This window comes from Marmota marmota, unplaced genomic scaffold, assembly GCF_001458135.2.
Source record: "Marmota marmota marmota unplaced genomic scaffold, marMar, whole genome shotgun sequence".
Classification (NCBI taxonomy): domain Eukaryota; kingdom Metazoa; phylum Chordata; class Mammalia; order Rodentia; family Sciuridae; genus Marmota; species Marmota marmota.
Genome location: NW_026000005.1, coordinates 42,951,929 through 42,969,581, shown reverse-complemented (window position 1 = coordinate 42,969,581; position 17,653 = coordinate 42,951,929). Strand labels below are relative to the sequence as shown.

General features: G+C 41.3%; 2 protein-coding genes across 8 annotated transcripts in view; one reads left to right on the top strand and one right to left on the bottom strand.

The window, feature by feature from the left end:
• Window positions 1–11,586, top strand: part of Col4a4 (collagen type IV alpha 4 chain) — a 147,630-nt gene extending 136,044 nt beyond the window's left edge. The window contains exons 49-51 of one of the 3 annotated variants that reach the window (XR_007349514.1): window positions 8,682–8,790; window positions 10,404–10,910; window positions 11,101–11,586. Coding sequence is in view for 1 of the 3 variants with exons in the window: in XM_048808630.1 (XP_048664587.1) it covers window positions 8,682–8,762 (81 nt within the window). In the remaining 2 variants the exon portion in view is untranslated. Of the gene's footprint in view, window positions 1–8,681; window positions 8,791–10,403 lie in introns of all 3 variants that reach the window. The other 2 variants (XR_007349513.1, XM_048808630.1) reach the window with 2 other exon arrangements.
• Window positions 339–17,653, bottom strand: part of Rhbdd1 (rhomboid domain containing 1) — a 138,836-nt gene continuing 121,521 nt past the window's right edge. For all 5 annotated transcript variants that reach the window (XM_015481467.2, XM_015481468.2, XM_015481465.2 and 2 more), the window contains one exon: window positions 339–2,852. In XM_015481467.2, coding sequence (XP_015336953.1) covers window positions 2,761–2,852 — 92 coding nt within the window. In that variant the 3' untranslated portion in view covers window positions 339–2,760. The remainder of the gene's footprint in view (window positions 2,853–17,653) is intronic.

Below are 17,653 nucleotides of genomic sequence, written 5' to 3'. Positions count from 1 at the left end.
TGAGAACCAAGGAAAGAGTCCATATTAAAAGGTCTCTTAAGTTTATTTACCACAACAAACTGTGGGAACTGGGTGTGTAACAAGTGATCAGGAAACTATGATTAAAGAAAGAAACCAAATTAAAGAATCAGCTCTTAATATGCACTCCCTATTAAAGATACTTTGTTTAAGGCATTGCCTTTATCTGTCTTTTCTAACCCAGTTCCAGTTTGTTAGCATAACTTTGGGGATTCCTTACTGTAGAGGAAAAAACAATGATACCCCCTCCCCCAAATCGACACTGAAGACAGTAAGCACTGGTTATAGGCAAGCCCATTAACTGAAAAACATAATTATAATAATTTCCAGAACATCTTTATTTTGTGCAAAAATAGATGGTTTATATTTATTACTAAAAGACCTTTCCCACATCTCCGAATGTTTGGTAATCTTCCACTCCATAACTAAAGAAAGCATGCATATTATATCTATACTACCCCAAATCTAATTCCAGTGTTTTAGTATCTGACAAATCACATAGAGTGAGGTGGTACTACTATTGAACTCCAGCAATAAAAACATAGCCAGAAAGCCTTTTAAAGAAACTGGAAAAACACTTTGGTGGGAAACTAACATTTAATAAGCCCCTACCTACCACAAGCCTCAGGATGGTAGAGCTGGGACACAAGGAGAATGCAGAAAGGTAAATAAAACACAGGTGTCGTTCCAGGGTCAGTCACAACCCTCACTCCCTGTGGAAGGCACTTCTTGGTGTAGTTATACACAGATGATGATGGCAGTGGAGAGATAAGTGTTACAGCATAATTTCTATGTGTATGAAAATATGGCATGTAAGAAAGAGGTTACTTCTTCTAGAAGTCAAATTTATAGAGTTGGGAGATAATAATAATTTAGCTTTTGAACATTTTAATATAAATATTATTTAAAGCTACCAGACTTGGATACAATTTATATTATCAACAAGCTGTAGTTTTACATCAGTGATACATTAAATCAAGGAGCTTGGGTGTCACTGTGCCAGCCGGTGGCAGGGTCGGAGAGTTCCCTGGACCCATGTGGTTTTCTTAGCTCCTTTATATGTTGGTGTCAAGATCTCTTCCAGGTATATACAGATTAGGGACTGCATAAAAAACTGCATAGCCAGTGTGCTGCAAAATTTGTGAAATGTACAAAACCAAAAATCGAGAAGGCACTTCCCCAAAATATTAAACCTGGTTACCTCTGAATGGTGGGTATACAGGTGATTTTAAAATTGTGTATGTATTTATTTGTATTACTGTTTTATCCAGTGAGTTTTCTTAGTGAATGCATAGTATTTTACATCTGTTTTACTGGTTTTGTATTTCTTGATTTATTATATAAACTGGTTTTCCTGACTGCAGTACCCGCCACACTCTTAAAAATTAGCAATATAAAATTGTAAAAAGAAAGCAAAATCACATGTACTCCACCCCTCAAAAATAACCTGTTGGGGCTGGGGATGTGGCTCAAGCGGAAACACGCTCGCCTGGCATGCGCGGGGTGCTGGATTCGATCCTTAGCACCACATAAAAATAAAATAAAGATGTTGTGTCCATGGAAAACTGAAAAATAAATTAAAAAAAAATTTTTTTTCTCTCTCTCTTCTCAAAAAAAAACTGTTAACACTTAGTATTATTTCATTATAAATGTTTGCTTTATGCATATAGAAGGCATATTTATTATTTTCATAGTCAGAAAACTATTATAAATGACGGATAAGTCAAAAGAGGAAGATTTTTGACTGCTTCTAAATCTCTTTAAAAATAAATAGCTCCATGACAATTCAACATTAATGATGTTTTGGCTTTGTTCTTTTTTATTCATAACACACCTGCACCAGGAAATACCTTAAATGACTTCGACAGACAATCTGTGTCTAACACTGCAGGGCCCTGGGGCATGTTTTGAACACTTGTCCAGGGCAAATGGTAGTTACAGAGGACAATGAAGAGGCACTTTTTTAAAGGAAAAAATACTTCCTGTAAGGAGGATTGCTAGTGTTCAGTCCACTGAATGCCTTCACTCTACTCTGTATGTGGCTGCTGCTGCTTTGCTGATGAGATACATGATAGGTCCCATCTGATACCTAATGGAGTGGGCAGGTGTTTTCTCCATCTTAGGCCATTCTTACACTTCTTCAGTAAAACATTCTATAGGCAGAGCAACACAAAAAGCAAGCCACTGTGACTAGCACCCCGACCTGGTGGCCAGAGGAGCTGAGATGCCTGGGAGAAGAAGAAGAGAACAGTATGCTGGGAAGGTAGCCACATCCTCTTCCTGGGCAGTCACCATGGCAATGTGCCCATCTCCTGCCAAGTCAGCACAAGCACTCCAGGCAGAGTGAGGGACTGATCTTCCCATCTTGTGAAAACAAAGCTTCCTGGTGAAAGTCACAGTCTTCAAAAGCAAAACAGGGCAGAGGCACCACTGAGTCAGGAGAGAGAGAAGGAATGTGGAAACTGGTCCCAAAGTTGAGGAAGTGAGCTTCTGTTAGAGCAGAAAATAGGGCCAGAAGGACCACTCTCAGAAGCTGAGCCCGCCTTGGACAAGTCCAGTTTTCAGAAAAGGCAATCTGGACTTGCAGGGGCCATGGAGTGATGGTTCACAGCAGATAAGAGCAATCTGGGGCCATAATGGTATATTCTGTTTTTGTTTAAAACTAATTAGGGGCTTGGGGAGTGAGCCAAATGAGCAATAGTTACACAACTGGACCATGTCTTCCCAAGACCTTGTGCCACCTCACTGGCCATCAAATCTGTAAAGCCGTTGTCTCCTCATTTCTTCTGGTGAGAGGTGAAACCCATAGGATGGTGGGCTATTTCTGGTGTTTCCTGTAGTGAGAAAGGAAAGGGAAAATCAAATACTGGCTATCCATTGTTCTGACACTTAACAAGGCATCATGTACGCTAGGATTCTGAGCAGGGGGGGAAAGCATGTCAACATAGCACTTTGGTGTCATTTTTATTTTAACATGAAAAAGATATATAACAAACATATTTAAACTTCAGCTGTCAATATTAATTTCAACATCAAGTCAATATTTTTTAATGTGGTTCAGTCCCTGGAACTTAATTTGATTAATTCTGGCTCTTCTTAACATTCCTCTCTGTTCCTTTTTCCTTCCACCAGGCTCCATATTTTGCATTACTTAGCCTACTTAGCCCTCCATCATATCTAGGGCTTAGTTTTCTTTCTTCTTCTTTTTTAAATGCCCATCTATCACTACTAACTTGCCCTCTGGGGCCTTCCTTTCCCTCCTTCTAACCTCCCACCTTCTATCCCACTCTTGTGATCAGAATCTCACCCTGAATGAGACAAATGGGGACAGCATGGGCCACAGAGCACTGATGGGCACCTGGCCAGGCGGACAAAAGTTCAGGTATGATACTAAAAGGTCATAAGAAGGGACTTTCATATGAAGGACCCTTTACAAGACCATTAAATATTGTGCCTGATTTTTCATATGAACTCTCCATTTGAAATTTTTCAAACCTTTCATATTAAAAAGGTTTCTTCTATCTATAAACATACTACAATGTAGTTTATAATGACATAAATACTCTAGTTACTATAGAGAAAACACTTTCAGGCATCACATAGAGTAATAAAGGAAGAAAACCATACAGTCCTTGATGTCAAGGGACCAGCAGCCAACACCTACCAAGAGAGCCTCCGCATCCTCCATGAGGACCACGGACTGGTAAGTAGCCGGCCCACTTTCAAGCACATGGACCAAAAGGCTACATCTTCTCACTTTCACATCTCTGCAAACCCTGTTAATTTTCCCTGAACTCCCCCCACTCAGTACCTACACCAACCAAAAGCGTTATTCTGCCCTCTTCAGTGCCTAGCCACCCACTAGGGAACTTTCCAAATTCAAACTTTTCCACTTTCAGCACCTTCCTGTGAGATGTCCTCATTCAGTGGCTGCCACATTCTGCCAGACAGTGTTTGCCATTTGTATACCTCTTCACTCTCATACTAGTATCATAAGCTCTAAAATGGCAGGGCACATCTTTGACTCTTCTCCCTGCTTCCTAGTGCCTGAAACAGCCCTAAGCACACACTTGTGTCCAATAAACATAGGGACTTAACAGCACCTGCCTGTGACTCCCAAGGTATCTACTATAGCCAGGCAGCAGCATCCAACATGGACTGAGGTTCTGACATGGATGATACAGTGGGACAATATTCCAGCGGTGCTGGCCTCACTGGGCAGTTTGGGTGGGCAAGAGGAGTTGCTTTCTCCAGAGGGAAAGGAAGTGAACGCTTGATCCCTTTTGCTCATTCTCCAAGAATGGAGCCTCTTCCAAGATTTTTATATCAAATGACAACTGTTAAGACTATAAAAAGCAATGTTCCTAAAGCAATGGGAGATTAAGAGTCAATCTGTTCAAGCTAGGACTAGAATTTCACTTGTCAAAGAGAAATCCAAAACAGGATCAAAGGTGGCCCCTTTTTACGCTTTTCCTTCCCCACTGTTTTGGGGATCCCAATGCCTACCCATAATGGGCCTTCCTTTCCTGCTGACAATCCTGAACCCCTGTCTCTCTTTCCGACTTGCACACACGAAGTAAACAGGCCAGCCTCACCCCACACTCAATACTGCTGAGTAAATCTCTCCTGCAAGGCTTTTTTTGTGAAATATGTGTCAATTTGTTATTATATTAAAGATGTCATTCAGCATATTATAAGCCATAGACCCTATAATTCGTAAAGATTTTATGAATAATATAAGATTAAAAGTTTTGTCAGATGTGGTTTCTGTCACACATATTTGTAAAGGAATTTTTCTTTGTTCAAGATGGTAAGTGCTCTGAAACAACAAATTCATGAATCAAATCATCACTAGTTTATTGCTCAGAATTGCATTATGTGATCAGCTCCAAATCCTACTTTGCCTTCCACAGTTGTTTTTAAGAACAACAATATATTTAGTTGTACTTGTCAGTTCAAGCCAGTGTCTGACACCCTGTTCCAGGGAGCTCTGTTAGAATGAGCTGTGGGCAGAATCAGAAGTTGGTGCCCTGTGGCCTGATATCAACGTGACATGTTGATATCAGGCCACAGGGCACCAACCCATGGATGCTGGAAGAGTCCTCAGACTCCCAATGGGAGATACAGCATCATCTGGTGACTTCACATAGTAGAGAATACTGCAATTCCCTTTGGGAGGATTAATTAGTGTTTCCATGAAGGGAAACACAGGGAGAAATTAGAAGAGGCAGACTCGGAAGGTTCCTCAGGTCCAGCTCTCAAAATGAGCAGCCAGCATACATGCTCTGACTCATCTGCAGGGTGTTCAAGGAGAACTAGGGCTGAGTCAACAGAAGAGATGCCACATAGTGAAGCAGAAAACTCATGTCGGGAGGACCAAGAATGCTTTTTATCCTCTACAGTCCTTTAAGGTGCCCCATTGCACATATTTTTTATTTCCAATTTAATCATTCCAATTTTACAGATGAGGAACTCAGACTAGAGAGTGTTAGGAACACATCTAAGGGCACAGGCTAGCACAAAGGGAAGCAAAACTTGAACCTAGGTCTTCTGATTCTCTTCCCATTTCCTCAAATGCCATCACTTCCCAAACACCAAATGTTAAGCCTACACCTTCTCACCATCTCCAGCCTTCCTGCCCAAACTCAGTGATCTTTTTTCTTCATGAGATGTGGGAACTCACTGTTATTTGAAACTAAGAAAATAATAAGGTTCAGTCTAAGCCCTTAACTCTAAGGGACTCTGCTATTTTAAAAGATGTGACTCTGAAATTCCAACGGGTCTCCTTAAATCCTGCTGGCCACTAAAGTGGTTTGGTTTTCCAAAAGGGGCAACCACTACCACCACCACCACCACCATCACCGCAGCAGCAGCAAGGCCTGACTGGAATAAGGCCTGATTTTCTTGGTATTTTAAATTCTTAAAACAGTGTTTTTGACTATTAGGAAAGATTGAATTGCTTCATTTTTGTCTCTGAACACTGCACTGTTCTAAATTCTAGATAATGTTTTAGCAAAGTTTTTAACTGTAAAACAATCTTTGTATTTTGAAGAGAACTATAAACTTGATGGCAGTTAGCTACATGCCTGCTGTCTGCTGTGTGTGCACTTTGGGTCAGGGCCACACTAGAGACAAGGCCTCTGGACTGCCCACTCAGCCTCAGCGAGGCCCTGCTTTCCAGTGTCCTGCACTGCACTGACTTTTTCTTAACCATTTCTGTGTTTTCTGCTTGTGTCACATAACCTATTGTTGCTGAGTTGATCCTCCAGGGTCCTCACCAGGCTTGTCTCAGAGGATCTTATCCCTGTGTTTCTGCTATGTTCTTAGAGTTGTTAAGTACATAGGGATAGGGAATTGAAATATGGCTTCCCAACTCTGCCTGGACTAGTGGAGACGCTGTGGATGAGATTCTGCATTTCAGCAGGAACTGACTGGTTCCCATGTGAGGGAAGGTACTGAGCAAGGTAACTGTAGGGTCCCTTCCATGGCCCTGGAATCCAACAACCTGGGATTAAATCCCAACTCCTCAAATTTTCAGCTGCACAACCATGAACATTGGGCTACCCTATCTTGGTCTTAGTTTCTTTATCTGTGAAGTGGGCATAGTAAGAATACTCCTTCACTGGGTGTTGAGAGGATCACAAGTGACAATACATATAAAGTGCTTAGCTGAGTGCTACCTGGGTAATGACGGCCTGTTGAACACTGAATTTTTTGGTTTTTAATCTCTAACATCAAGAAATGTGTTAAATACTCATTTGTTTCTATTAACCAGCTCTGTATAAGATATGTATGTATATAAAACAAAACAACAAAACTAGTAACTTCTTAAAGACAAGAGCCCAATCATGTTTATAGATCATTTTAGCAGTGCTTTGTGTGGAGTTGCTAGTTTCTAAGTATTTGCCTTCTAAGAACTGATTAAAAAAAAAAAAAAGGTAATCAACAACCTTCACTGAATGGCTCACTTTTGTAACATGGGTCACTGGGGAAGCTGGGATAACCAGCCAAGACCTTTTTTCTGTTTAGTTATATTATGAATTGAACATCACCAGCCTGAGTGAAATGGTCCTGCTCCGAGGAACCTGGTACAGAATATTAGTATTTAAGAGATTTGCCTCTCTGTTCCTGTAAATGAAGGTCGGCCCTCAATTTTACTCAAAGAAACAGTGAGTGTGCTTCAAAGAAACTCAGGAACCCTGCCCAGCTTAGGGCGATTTGGCTCAATTATAGCACCAGTAGTGAGATCACAAGATTTATTGATTTGTGGTTCTTGATGGAATTTTTTTCAGTTTTCTATCCTTATGTATAATGCAGTAACCCCTGCATTTTACTGCTAAGGGAAGAGAAGCAATTTTCTTCAGATAAGAATTGCTAAAGAGTGTGCCATCAGTTGACGGCCATTTTTCCTACTGTTCGCCATCCATGTAAACAGAGATGTTTAATTTCCTGGTATTCACAGATCTGCCCATGGTCTGATGAGCACTCTATGCCACTCAGTGAAATTATACTAAAGTGAAGCTGCAGGATGGCATAATATCTCTCACTTAAATTAGGGAGCTAAAGAGAAAATAACTTAAAAAGAAAGAAAGAAAAAAACAGGAAAGCTCTAAATAAATCACTGCATTCTTTGGGATTTCTATTGGCAAAGGAGGGCAGCAGCATGGGACCCATGTTCCCTCTTTCAAGGATGGTACTTTATTAGAATCCCATGAATAGCAAAACCTCCTGAAAGGATTGTTGCTAAGTCATTTACTGACAAAGACCAAAAAGGTCTGGAAGAAACCCCAGCAATCTAGAATGGCATTTTTAAAAAGGGGGAGGCACTTAGGGATAGTGAGATCACTTTACCTCTTGAGTCACTAATTATAATATGATCTCTTTTAAAAAATATTTGAAATTGATTTAAACCTTCTAAATTTCATACAAATCAAACTTTCATTATGACTTATGAGAAGGGTAACATGTAGGTGTGATCTGAGATAGAATACATTGACATTCCTATCTCTTCAACCAAGCAAACTGCAGTAGTGAGCATTTCCTAATTCTGAAAAAATACCTGGAATCTCAAAGTGGGAGTAATATAGTCCCCACTTTACCTGGTGTACGTTTCTTCCCACTGCCGTTAGTTGATGTTGAAGACCTTTAAAGGACACAAGTGACTTAAACCTAATAGACTATAATCCAGTTAGCAATCTGAGTAAGTTAAAATGTCAGGTTTAATGTTTCCTACAATACAGACAGCATATGGTCCAGACCCTAGAATATCCAAAAACCAAAGTTAAGGAGAGACAAAAGAATGTTTGCTGGAAAGTTGCTGTATGCCATCCCATTTACCACTACCTTTCTTTTGGGGGTGCATCACTTGATTAATTTTCCTGAAATGAACATATGGAACCCAGATCTGGTAAAAATATAGAATGTTCCAACACTCAGAAGCCCCCATCTACACTGCACAATTACTATCCAAGAGTATCCATTATTCTGATTTCTAACAGCAGAGATTCATTTTCCCTACTTTTGTCCATAAGTGGATTCATTCAATAGGTACTCTCTGTGAATGGCTTCACCTAACATTATGTTTGTTAGATTCATCCATATTGTTATCTATGCCTTTTGTCCTATTTATCCCTCCAGGCAGAATTTCCTTATTTATTTTACAGATGAAAAATTCAGGCTTAAAGATTGGAAGTCACTTTCCAGACCCCAAGGTGGACCCTGGTGGGGTCAAGACTCAAGCTTAGACCAGTGTCTATTGTGCCTCAGACACAGGTGTGTTAATCATCTATTTCGATCAATCCCAGAACCTGTAATCCTGAAGGGTATCACTGTCTCGATCTGGAGATTCTCCAAACGATCTGGAGACAGGGTCTTTCACAGCAGCAACAATTTACATTTTGCCTTAGATTAAGGCTCACTGCAAATAGTAAGATTTTATTTTGAACCACTGAATGTATCTAGAATTAGCATCTCCTTTGACAAAGAGTAAGATTTACCAACAGATAGGCACCTCTTGCAAAAGCCAGCTTTGGTAGTTAACTATCAAGTACTTTTAAAAATAGAGTATGGTTTGTAACTTCCTAAAGAAAAATAGCTCTCTATGATCCTTCCACCTCACTGCTGGAAGAGGATCAGGAAGGAAGAAGCAGCTGTGCAACGGAGCATCTCTTTCTCTTTTACTAGGAGTCACTGGAACACAAACCTTTCTTCAAAAAAACAAATGAACAGATTTTGATGCAAAAGTGCTTTTCTATTTTTTTTTTTAAGGAAAATCAATGTCTTAAATTCTTCTAAAGTTTTTATCATTTTGGTACTATATTAAGAGGGATTTTAATAAGACTAGAAATGATTTTTGTACCAGGGACATTTTACTACTGTGCTACATCCCAGTCCTTTTTATTTTTAGAATGGGCCTCACAAAATTGCTGAGGCTGGCCTCAAACTTACAATCCTCCTGTCTCAACTTCCTGAGTCCCTGGGATTACAGGTATTAACCACTGTGCACAGCTTGGGAATGATTTTTAAAGACATTTTACATACATTTAATGATGCTTTAGGATGCTCTGAATTTTCCTTGATCTAAACCAGAATGCCTTTAGTCAGTATCTGGAGGTACCTGTTTGACTTTGGGGGTTGATAAGAGGTTGACCATCTCCAACAAGCCCCTTCCCTGTTCATGTTCTAAAGGACTTTTCTTTTTCCAATTAATAATCATCTAGGGATGGTCACTAGGCAAATATATGAAAACTCATGGAAAACTAGACACGAGGTTCCTTGAGGACAAAGACTATGTCTTTCACCTCCATGTTCCCACTGTCTATGTCACATGAAGGCCTTGTTGTCCAGCTGTAGTGACAGAGAAATTGAACATCTGTCTTGAGATATAGGTTTGAGGATATACTTTACAATAAGAAAAAGAAAACTGAAGGTAGAATACAGAAGTCTTTGGGGGCAGGGGGGTGAGTGGTAAAAGATAACACACACACACACACACACACACACACACCCCTGCAAAATGCTAGAAAATGATGAAAGCCTGTTGGGATATTAGAATCCTCTACTCCTCTCAGAAGTTAATATGCCTGACTCCCAAAGTGGCTCCTAAAGATCTGGATGGGTGCAGGCCTTATTACAGTCAGGCCTTGCTGCTGTGGTGGTGGTGGTTGTCCCTTTTGGAAAACCAAATTAGGATGGGTGGCTGCAGTTCTCAGCCTCTTCTGATGTTGATGGAGACTCCATATCTTTGCAGAAGGGTCATGGTGGGACCTAGTGTAGTGAGGCAACTCCAAAAAATCAACATTTGTATTTTGCTATTAACTGAATTCCAGACTTTTATTCCAGTTTCAGTTTTTTTCACTAATTGCCCTTTTCTTTTTCTGTTCCAGGAGCCAATCCAGGAGACCACAGCACACTTGGTTAAAATGTTTCCTTAGTCTCTCTTGTCTGTGGCAGTTTCTCAGTCTTTTGCTTGTCTCCCTGACTTTGACAGCCTTGAACAGAGTGGCCAGACATCCTGTAGACAGCCCGTCAGTTACGTTTGTCTGAAGTTCATCCTTATGACTAGACTGGAGTGTGAGTCTTGGTGAAGTGCCTTCTCATCACCCATCATAGGTCCATGCTATCAACATGACTTTTCAACGTTAAATTTGAACCCCTGCCTTAAGGGGTGTTTTGGCCAGGTTTCTCCACTTTTAATTTTTTTTTTTTTTTAATGAGTTCCAAGACAATAAAGCTTTGAACTTTGCCAGTTGAGCCCAGGGGTAAAATGGAAGCAGTGGGGTAGGTTTCTCCAGCAGCTTTGTCAGCTGATCATCTTCTGTGTGAGCTATGTTGGATATAATGAGTGGAGTCAGTCCTCCCCTGCATCGGGCTCCAGATTCCTCAATTCCAGGGTAAGTAGTCCTCTAACACTGGTCTGACACTATGTTGCCAGAGGGGGTAGGAAACAGTTTCTGATTTGATTACTACAGAGTCACTGTATTTTTACACCACCCTTTGAGAACCCGAACTACAACAGCTCAGATTTCTCTTTTAACTGAAAATATCCCCCACAGGTTTCATTCCCGTATTTGCATTTGCCAGCAGGTGGAACCAGAAGCCTATGACACTGAAAAGGCTGAAGAAAACTAGGACAAATTCCAGTCAACAAAGCATTCCGCATTGTAAGCAGAATTAGGGTTATTTTGAAACAGATGGGCTCTACAGAAGCTGCTGCACTGAATATTATGGAGTTGTTTATTGTCTAGATGGTCTGAAACCCAGGGACTATTTGCCAGCATCTAGCAGTTTCTGTGTCATATCAGAATTCTTCCTGAGAAGAGGAAACTGACAAGGTATTGGGAGAGAGAAAGACATGAATATGAATATAGACACTTCAACAAGTTCTAAATGCACAATGTCCTGTTGCTACTGTGCACACTACCTTGTGTCACTGCGTGCTTTTATAGGGGTGATATGTAGCCCCCTCTCCACTCTAACTCCAAATCAGAAGACAAACATACAATCTGTGGCAACAAGACAATCAATCCTGGATGCAGTAATATGAAAAATGATTTATTTTAAGCCTAATCAAAGTGGTTCTGTTTACTGGTTCACATTTTCACATAGACCCCTCTAGTTATACTTGTCCCCAACCCCCCCCCCCTTTTTACTTCTGTTCCTTTTCTTTTTGTAACCCCAGCAAAATATCAGAAGGGAGGAAGGTAGATAAAAGGAGGGTCTTGTAGCTCCCATTCTATGTCCAACTGCAGTGGCTGAGTGTGGACAGCTGTCTAAGGACCGTCAGAACTCGGCCTGACGTTTCTCTGGGGTTTCTCTGGCTTAACACTGGGATAATGTGCAAGATGAGGACTTATAAACAGAGTATTCCAAAAGTCCTAGAAATCTGCAAAGGAGTCTACCACTAATGGTTTCTCTAGGAGAGTTTTTTTATAATTCCTTAGCCTATGACCCCAGCTAGTTAGCTGCTGCTGTCCTGTCTAGTTGGTCTGGGATCAAAGAGATCACAAAGGCATCTGCTACAGACTGAAGTTTGTGTCCATCTCAAATTCATATGCTGAAATCCTAATCTTCAATGTAATGGTATTTGCAGGTGGGGCCCTCAGGTTAGGTGTATATGAGGTCATAAGGTTGGAGTCTCCATGATGGTTAATGTCCTTATGAGGGAACAGAGAAACCAAAGCTTGCTCTGCCATGTGAGGGTACAGTAAGAAGGCTATAATCCAGCAAAAGGGACTTCACCAGACCTCAATTGTGATAGCATCTGGGATTTCCAGCCTCCAGAACTTTGAGAAATACATTTCTGTTGTTTTGATCACTCAGTCTGTGGTACTTTGTTAAAGCAGTCCAAACTGACTAAGAGCATCTGTGAAGCTGGCAGCTCAGCAACTGGTGGTTCAGCAGCTTCTGGGCAGGCCCCCTGCATCTGAGGGACAAGAGGATGCGCTTCCCAGTAGATATGGACCTGTCCCAAGTGGTGGTTTCATAATTTCCAGGACAGCAGCAATCTTCTTCCAAGTCTTTGGATGCATGGTTCACCCTCTTACTCGAGCATGGGGAGGGGTCCTCTACTAGCAAACAACAAAATTCCTAAACCAATACTTTTGGCCCAAGCTCTCAAAGCCCTGGAGCAGATGAAGGCTTAAAGAAGCATTAGACCTATTTTCTTCTCACTCCCTTCCACTTGAGTTTCAAACCAGAAATGGCCCAATTTCCAGCTCTTTAAGCAAGAGATAAAGGATACATTTTCATTGAATTTTGAAATTAAATCACAGATCATTTAAAATTAGCCAGTATTTTCATCAGAAACTTCACTTAAAACATCTTTCAACTTTTGCGCACGGAAAAACGAAACAAAACAGTATGAGTAAACATTCTCAATACATTGAGGAATAAGGAAAAAAGATGGACAGCCAGTGGGAAGAGAACTTTGGAAAGGGAAAAAAAGCCTCTTCTGCTGAAAGTAACCACCCCAAAGTGGTCAAGTCCAGGTCAAAGTGGAAAACTGTTAGAGAAATCATGTGCCTGGAGAATGAGAGCTGCTAGGCCTGGGAATGAAAGGTGTCTTAGTCAGCTTTGTGTTGCTGTGACAAAAAGACCTGACAAGAGAATCATAAAGGAAGAAAAGGGCATGGAGGAGAAAAGCGGCTCAGGACATAGCAACAAGGAAGCCAGGAGAGCTCTGCTCACCAGGGACAAAATAAAAACCCCAGAGTCACACCTGAAGTAACCTACCTCCTCCAGCCACACTGTGCCTACCTACAGTTACCACCGAGTTAATCCAAATCAGTGGATTAATCTGCTGATTAGTTTAAAACTCTCATAATCTAATCCATTTTACCTCTGGAAATTCTTGCGTTGTCTTGCACATGGGCTTTTGGGGAATAGTTTGTATCTAAATCATAACAGAAGGGGATTAAAGAGACCAGAGTTTGCTCTCTCCCATGTGAGGACAGAGGCCCTGAGGCAAGTTGGGTGGATTGACTAGCAGCAAATAAAGTGAACCCTGAAAGAGGTCCTGCAGCTATCTGATGCCTCTTTTGAACGGCATGTCTCAAAAGGCAAAAGACCAGATACTAGATCTAGCATAGGGATTCCCAAACTCACATGAGGAAGTTTGGTAAGAGGCAGACTCAGGGTTCTAAGTTGGGATTCCTATGGTGGGACTTAGTTGTCAATGGACCTTTATTTAATTAACTTATTTATATATAGTGCTGAGAATCGAACCCAGCACCTCACACACGCTAGGTGAGCACTCTACCACTGAGCCATGCCAGCTCCAGGAATCTGCATTTTTAACAGGCATCTTAAATGGCTAGGATGCCACTGGCTCTTAGATCCTATTTTGAGAAACTTTGATCAGAGGAATGTCATATTGTTTCCTGGGGTTGTGTTGAGCTTTAACCATCTACACCAGTATGGCATTTGATTTTGTATAAGTAGGTTTAGGGTCACATTTCCCATGAACCAGAGACTCTGGTAGTTTCCTAGGTTGTGCTGTATTCAACCCTGGATGACACAGATTTGATACTTGAAATAGTCTGAGATATGAGATGTACTATATCCACCTATGCTGAATGCTGTTTTAAAGGCTTTAAAAATTCAAAGTATCTCAACTTTTCAAATAGTATTCGTTTGAGTAGTGCATAACTACATGTCCAGAGGTACCGATATCAATGCCTAATTACAAAAATAATCCTTGACCTAGCAAATTGTCCCTGAGATTCTTAGTGGCCAAGGAGGACACAGTGGTTCAAAGTCCTCATTAAGGCTGAAAGCCCCTTGTTGTCCCTCTCCTGCAGGTATAACTCTGGCAATTAGAGTAAGTCATGACCAGCAGCACAGGCAGGGCTGAGGGCATCAGGAGAGGGCTGCCCAGCCCAGCCCCACCATAAGAAAGTAAAGCAACGTGAGGCCTGTGGTCAGCTCTGTGCTTGCCAGGCAGAAAGGGAAAGTGAGGGGAGGGAGGAGAGGAAGAAAAAAAAGGCAGAGGCACAAGGAGGTAGAAGATAAGTGAAGGCCTGTGACTATGCCACCATGAAATCTGTTATTCTATATAATTAATATACACTAATAAAAACAAAAAAAAATAAGTAAAGGAAGAATAGCATACTTTTCAGAAATATGATATCTATGACTTCTGAGTGTTAAGAGCTTATAAGATAACTTGGAGGTGAGGACAGCCCAACCTTTATCCTTCCAGAGTGGATAATTCCATGAGCTAAGTGGCCTAAGAGGCCATCTGGACAAATACACAAGCAAGCAAGAGCCTTGCTCTTTGCTTCTCAGAGCTAAAAATGCTCATATGGGTCAGTCAGCACAGAACCGTGAGGCTGGGAAGCCAGTTTCTATGATGTGATGAACTATCTTAGAAGCAAATGGTCATTTAAAAAACATGGTAGTTTCTATATTTGAAAGGTATTTAAACTATTCCTGAGCCTAATTACCACCTTTTGCATGTTTTTCTAGGTCTGAATAACTCTTATCTCCTGCCAGTCCTGGTCTGTGATCCACTAAAGAAAGTATGTTTATGTGTGGGCATGCGTGTGTGTACATGTGTATTTCTACATGTCTGTGTGTATGTATGTGCTAATCTACAAAGGCAAGGGGCAGCCCTGGGAAAGGAGCCCTCCCAGCCTCAGGAAGACCCCAGGGGCTTTCGCAGACCTTTTACACCTTTAAAATAGCCTCCCTCCAAGTGTCTCAACTGAGTTAGAATTAAGCTCAGAAATGATTTTAAAATGGTCTATGATATGGAGAGGTATTTGATAATAATAAAAATGAATTACTCCTAAATGCCTGTTAATAATTTCTGGTAAAATCAAACTTATTTTGCCAATGGAAAGGGAGACACCAGAACTAACTGTTTTAAACTTTAAATTCTAAGTTAGGAATCTAGAAATAGGCCCGCCTTGAATAACTGAAGACTTGGATAAGAGGGAGGAACACATTGTCTCTGAACAACTTGGGAAATACCTAAATATGTGGTTTTGCCAAATAAAAAGCCGGTACTGAAAGGCCTATTTAGGGTTTTAGGAAAGAAACTATGGACCTGATCACCGTGGGAGGGATTTTTTCATGCAGTGCATTCAGGAGATCCTAAAATCCAGATTTTCAGAGGGCAGTGGAGCTTTTGGGATAGTGGTTCTAACCTGCTTCTTTCTGAGCTAGGACACTGAAGTCCAAAGGGAAAATGGTTTTCCTAACAGCTCCGAGAGGTGGAACAAAGTCCTATGTCTCTTGGTGGTCTTCTCATATCATTTGGCTTTCTTCTTTACTCTTCCACTCATTTTATTCTGCATAATCCAAACTTTACTTACCAGGAGTGGATGCTGGAGTTGTACAAAGCTGCCCTTCTGCTACCTGGCCCTGGAGCCAAAGGGAGCTATCTGACCTTGACCGACTCTGCCCCTATTCTGTGTCCTTGGACAAGTAACTTCTTACAGTGATCCTCTATTTTTCAATTTGTACAGTGTAGAGATCTACTTGATAGATGTGTTCTGAAGACCAAATGAATTAAAGAGGTCCAGCACCTAGACCCAAGCAATCAAAAGTAAATGGTACCTATAATACTAATAATCCCTGCCCCAGCTAGGAATGTGTCCCTTGTCCATCCAGTTAGCCACATACGCCATAACCCTAGAGTCATCTTGGACACACTCTTCTTCCATTCATCACCAAATCATACAATTCCACCCATAACCAAAACATGTCATTTTAATCTCAACATCCCCTAAATTTGTTCATTCCTCTCCATTTGCCCTGTCACCAACTCTGAGTCACCTGTATGGTGAGCCTAGACCAGACCTGGGTCCATAAATGATCTCCAAAAATTGCTCCAGTGTTCACACCAGCCATTCTCCACTCAATAGCCAGGAAAGCTTTTAAAAAATACAGCTCCCATCAACTTTCTCCTCTACTTGAAACCCTTCAAAGGTTTCATTTTATTTTAGAAGAAAAAAATTCTTTTAAATTGAAAAGAAAGTCCTACATGGTATGGCCGCTGGCCTCCTTGCTGGCCCAGGCCAGGCTCGCTTTTGTCTCACCTTACCTCCCACAGCCTCCCTCTCCTCTGCTTCATTTCTTTCAGCTCTCAGTGCAAATACCACATTCTTAGGAAAATGAATCCTCAATCGGCCCAATGAAGGTCCTTTGCATGAGACTCTTAAAGGACTGATCCTGTTTCTTCAACATGTATGATACCACAGTTGGTGACTACTCATGAACTTGATTATTTCATTAAGATTCATCCTTATTTGCTTGTAAGTGCTACGGAGGCAAGAACTACTGCCACAGTCTGTCTGGGCACACAATCACGAGCCACCACACAGCTTGTAGATTCAAACAGCAACTCTTTATTCCCGAACTCACACCAGCCGTCTACAATCACGTTCTGGGGAAATCCACGTTCTCTGCCCAAATCCCCCTCCACTGGGCTTCTATCTCCAAAGTATACTGTTTGAATCCCGTGAGAACTCAAGGGGAACTCAGGCAGCAGGATACGCCCTATTCCCAGCAGGAATAATCTTAAACCTGGAACCTAAACCGGGAACGCCCTAATCCGCCTTGGTCCTTGAGCAAGGTCACCTACATTCAATGTCACTGCAACATGGGGTACGCTGGCAAGGAAATTGTCATACCTACTTGGCTAATGGCTCCCAGCAAACTACGAGGGTTTGTGTTCTTGGGATGGACAAAGAAATGAACAAATGTTGGAATGGAAGGGAGGAAGAGGGATGGAGAGTATTAATGGCCACTGTCATTTTAGGGGAAAGAATGAACTCTGAGGAAGGACTTCCTGAGGTCTCAGAGCCCTGGAATCCAAGGTCAGATCTCAGTCCTGTTCTTTTGTTCATGTTGCTTTGGAAACTCTGCCCACACTTTTCCCTTTACTACTGGATCTTTTTTTTTTTTTAAATTTTTTATTGTTGGTTGTTCAAAACATTACATAGTTCTTGATATATCACATTTCACACTTTGATTCAAGTGGGTTATGAACTCCCATTTTTACCCCGTATACAAATTGCAGAATCACATCAGTTACACATCCATTGATTTACATATTGCCATACTAGTGTCTGTTGTATTCTGCTGCCTTTCCTATCCTCTACTATCCCCCCTCCCCTCCCCTCCCCTC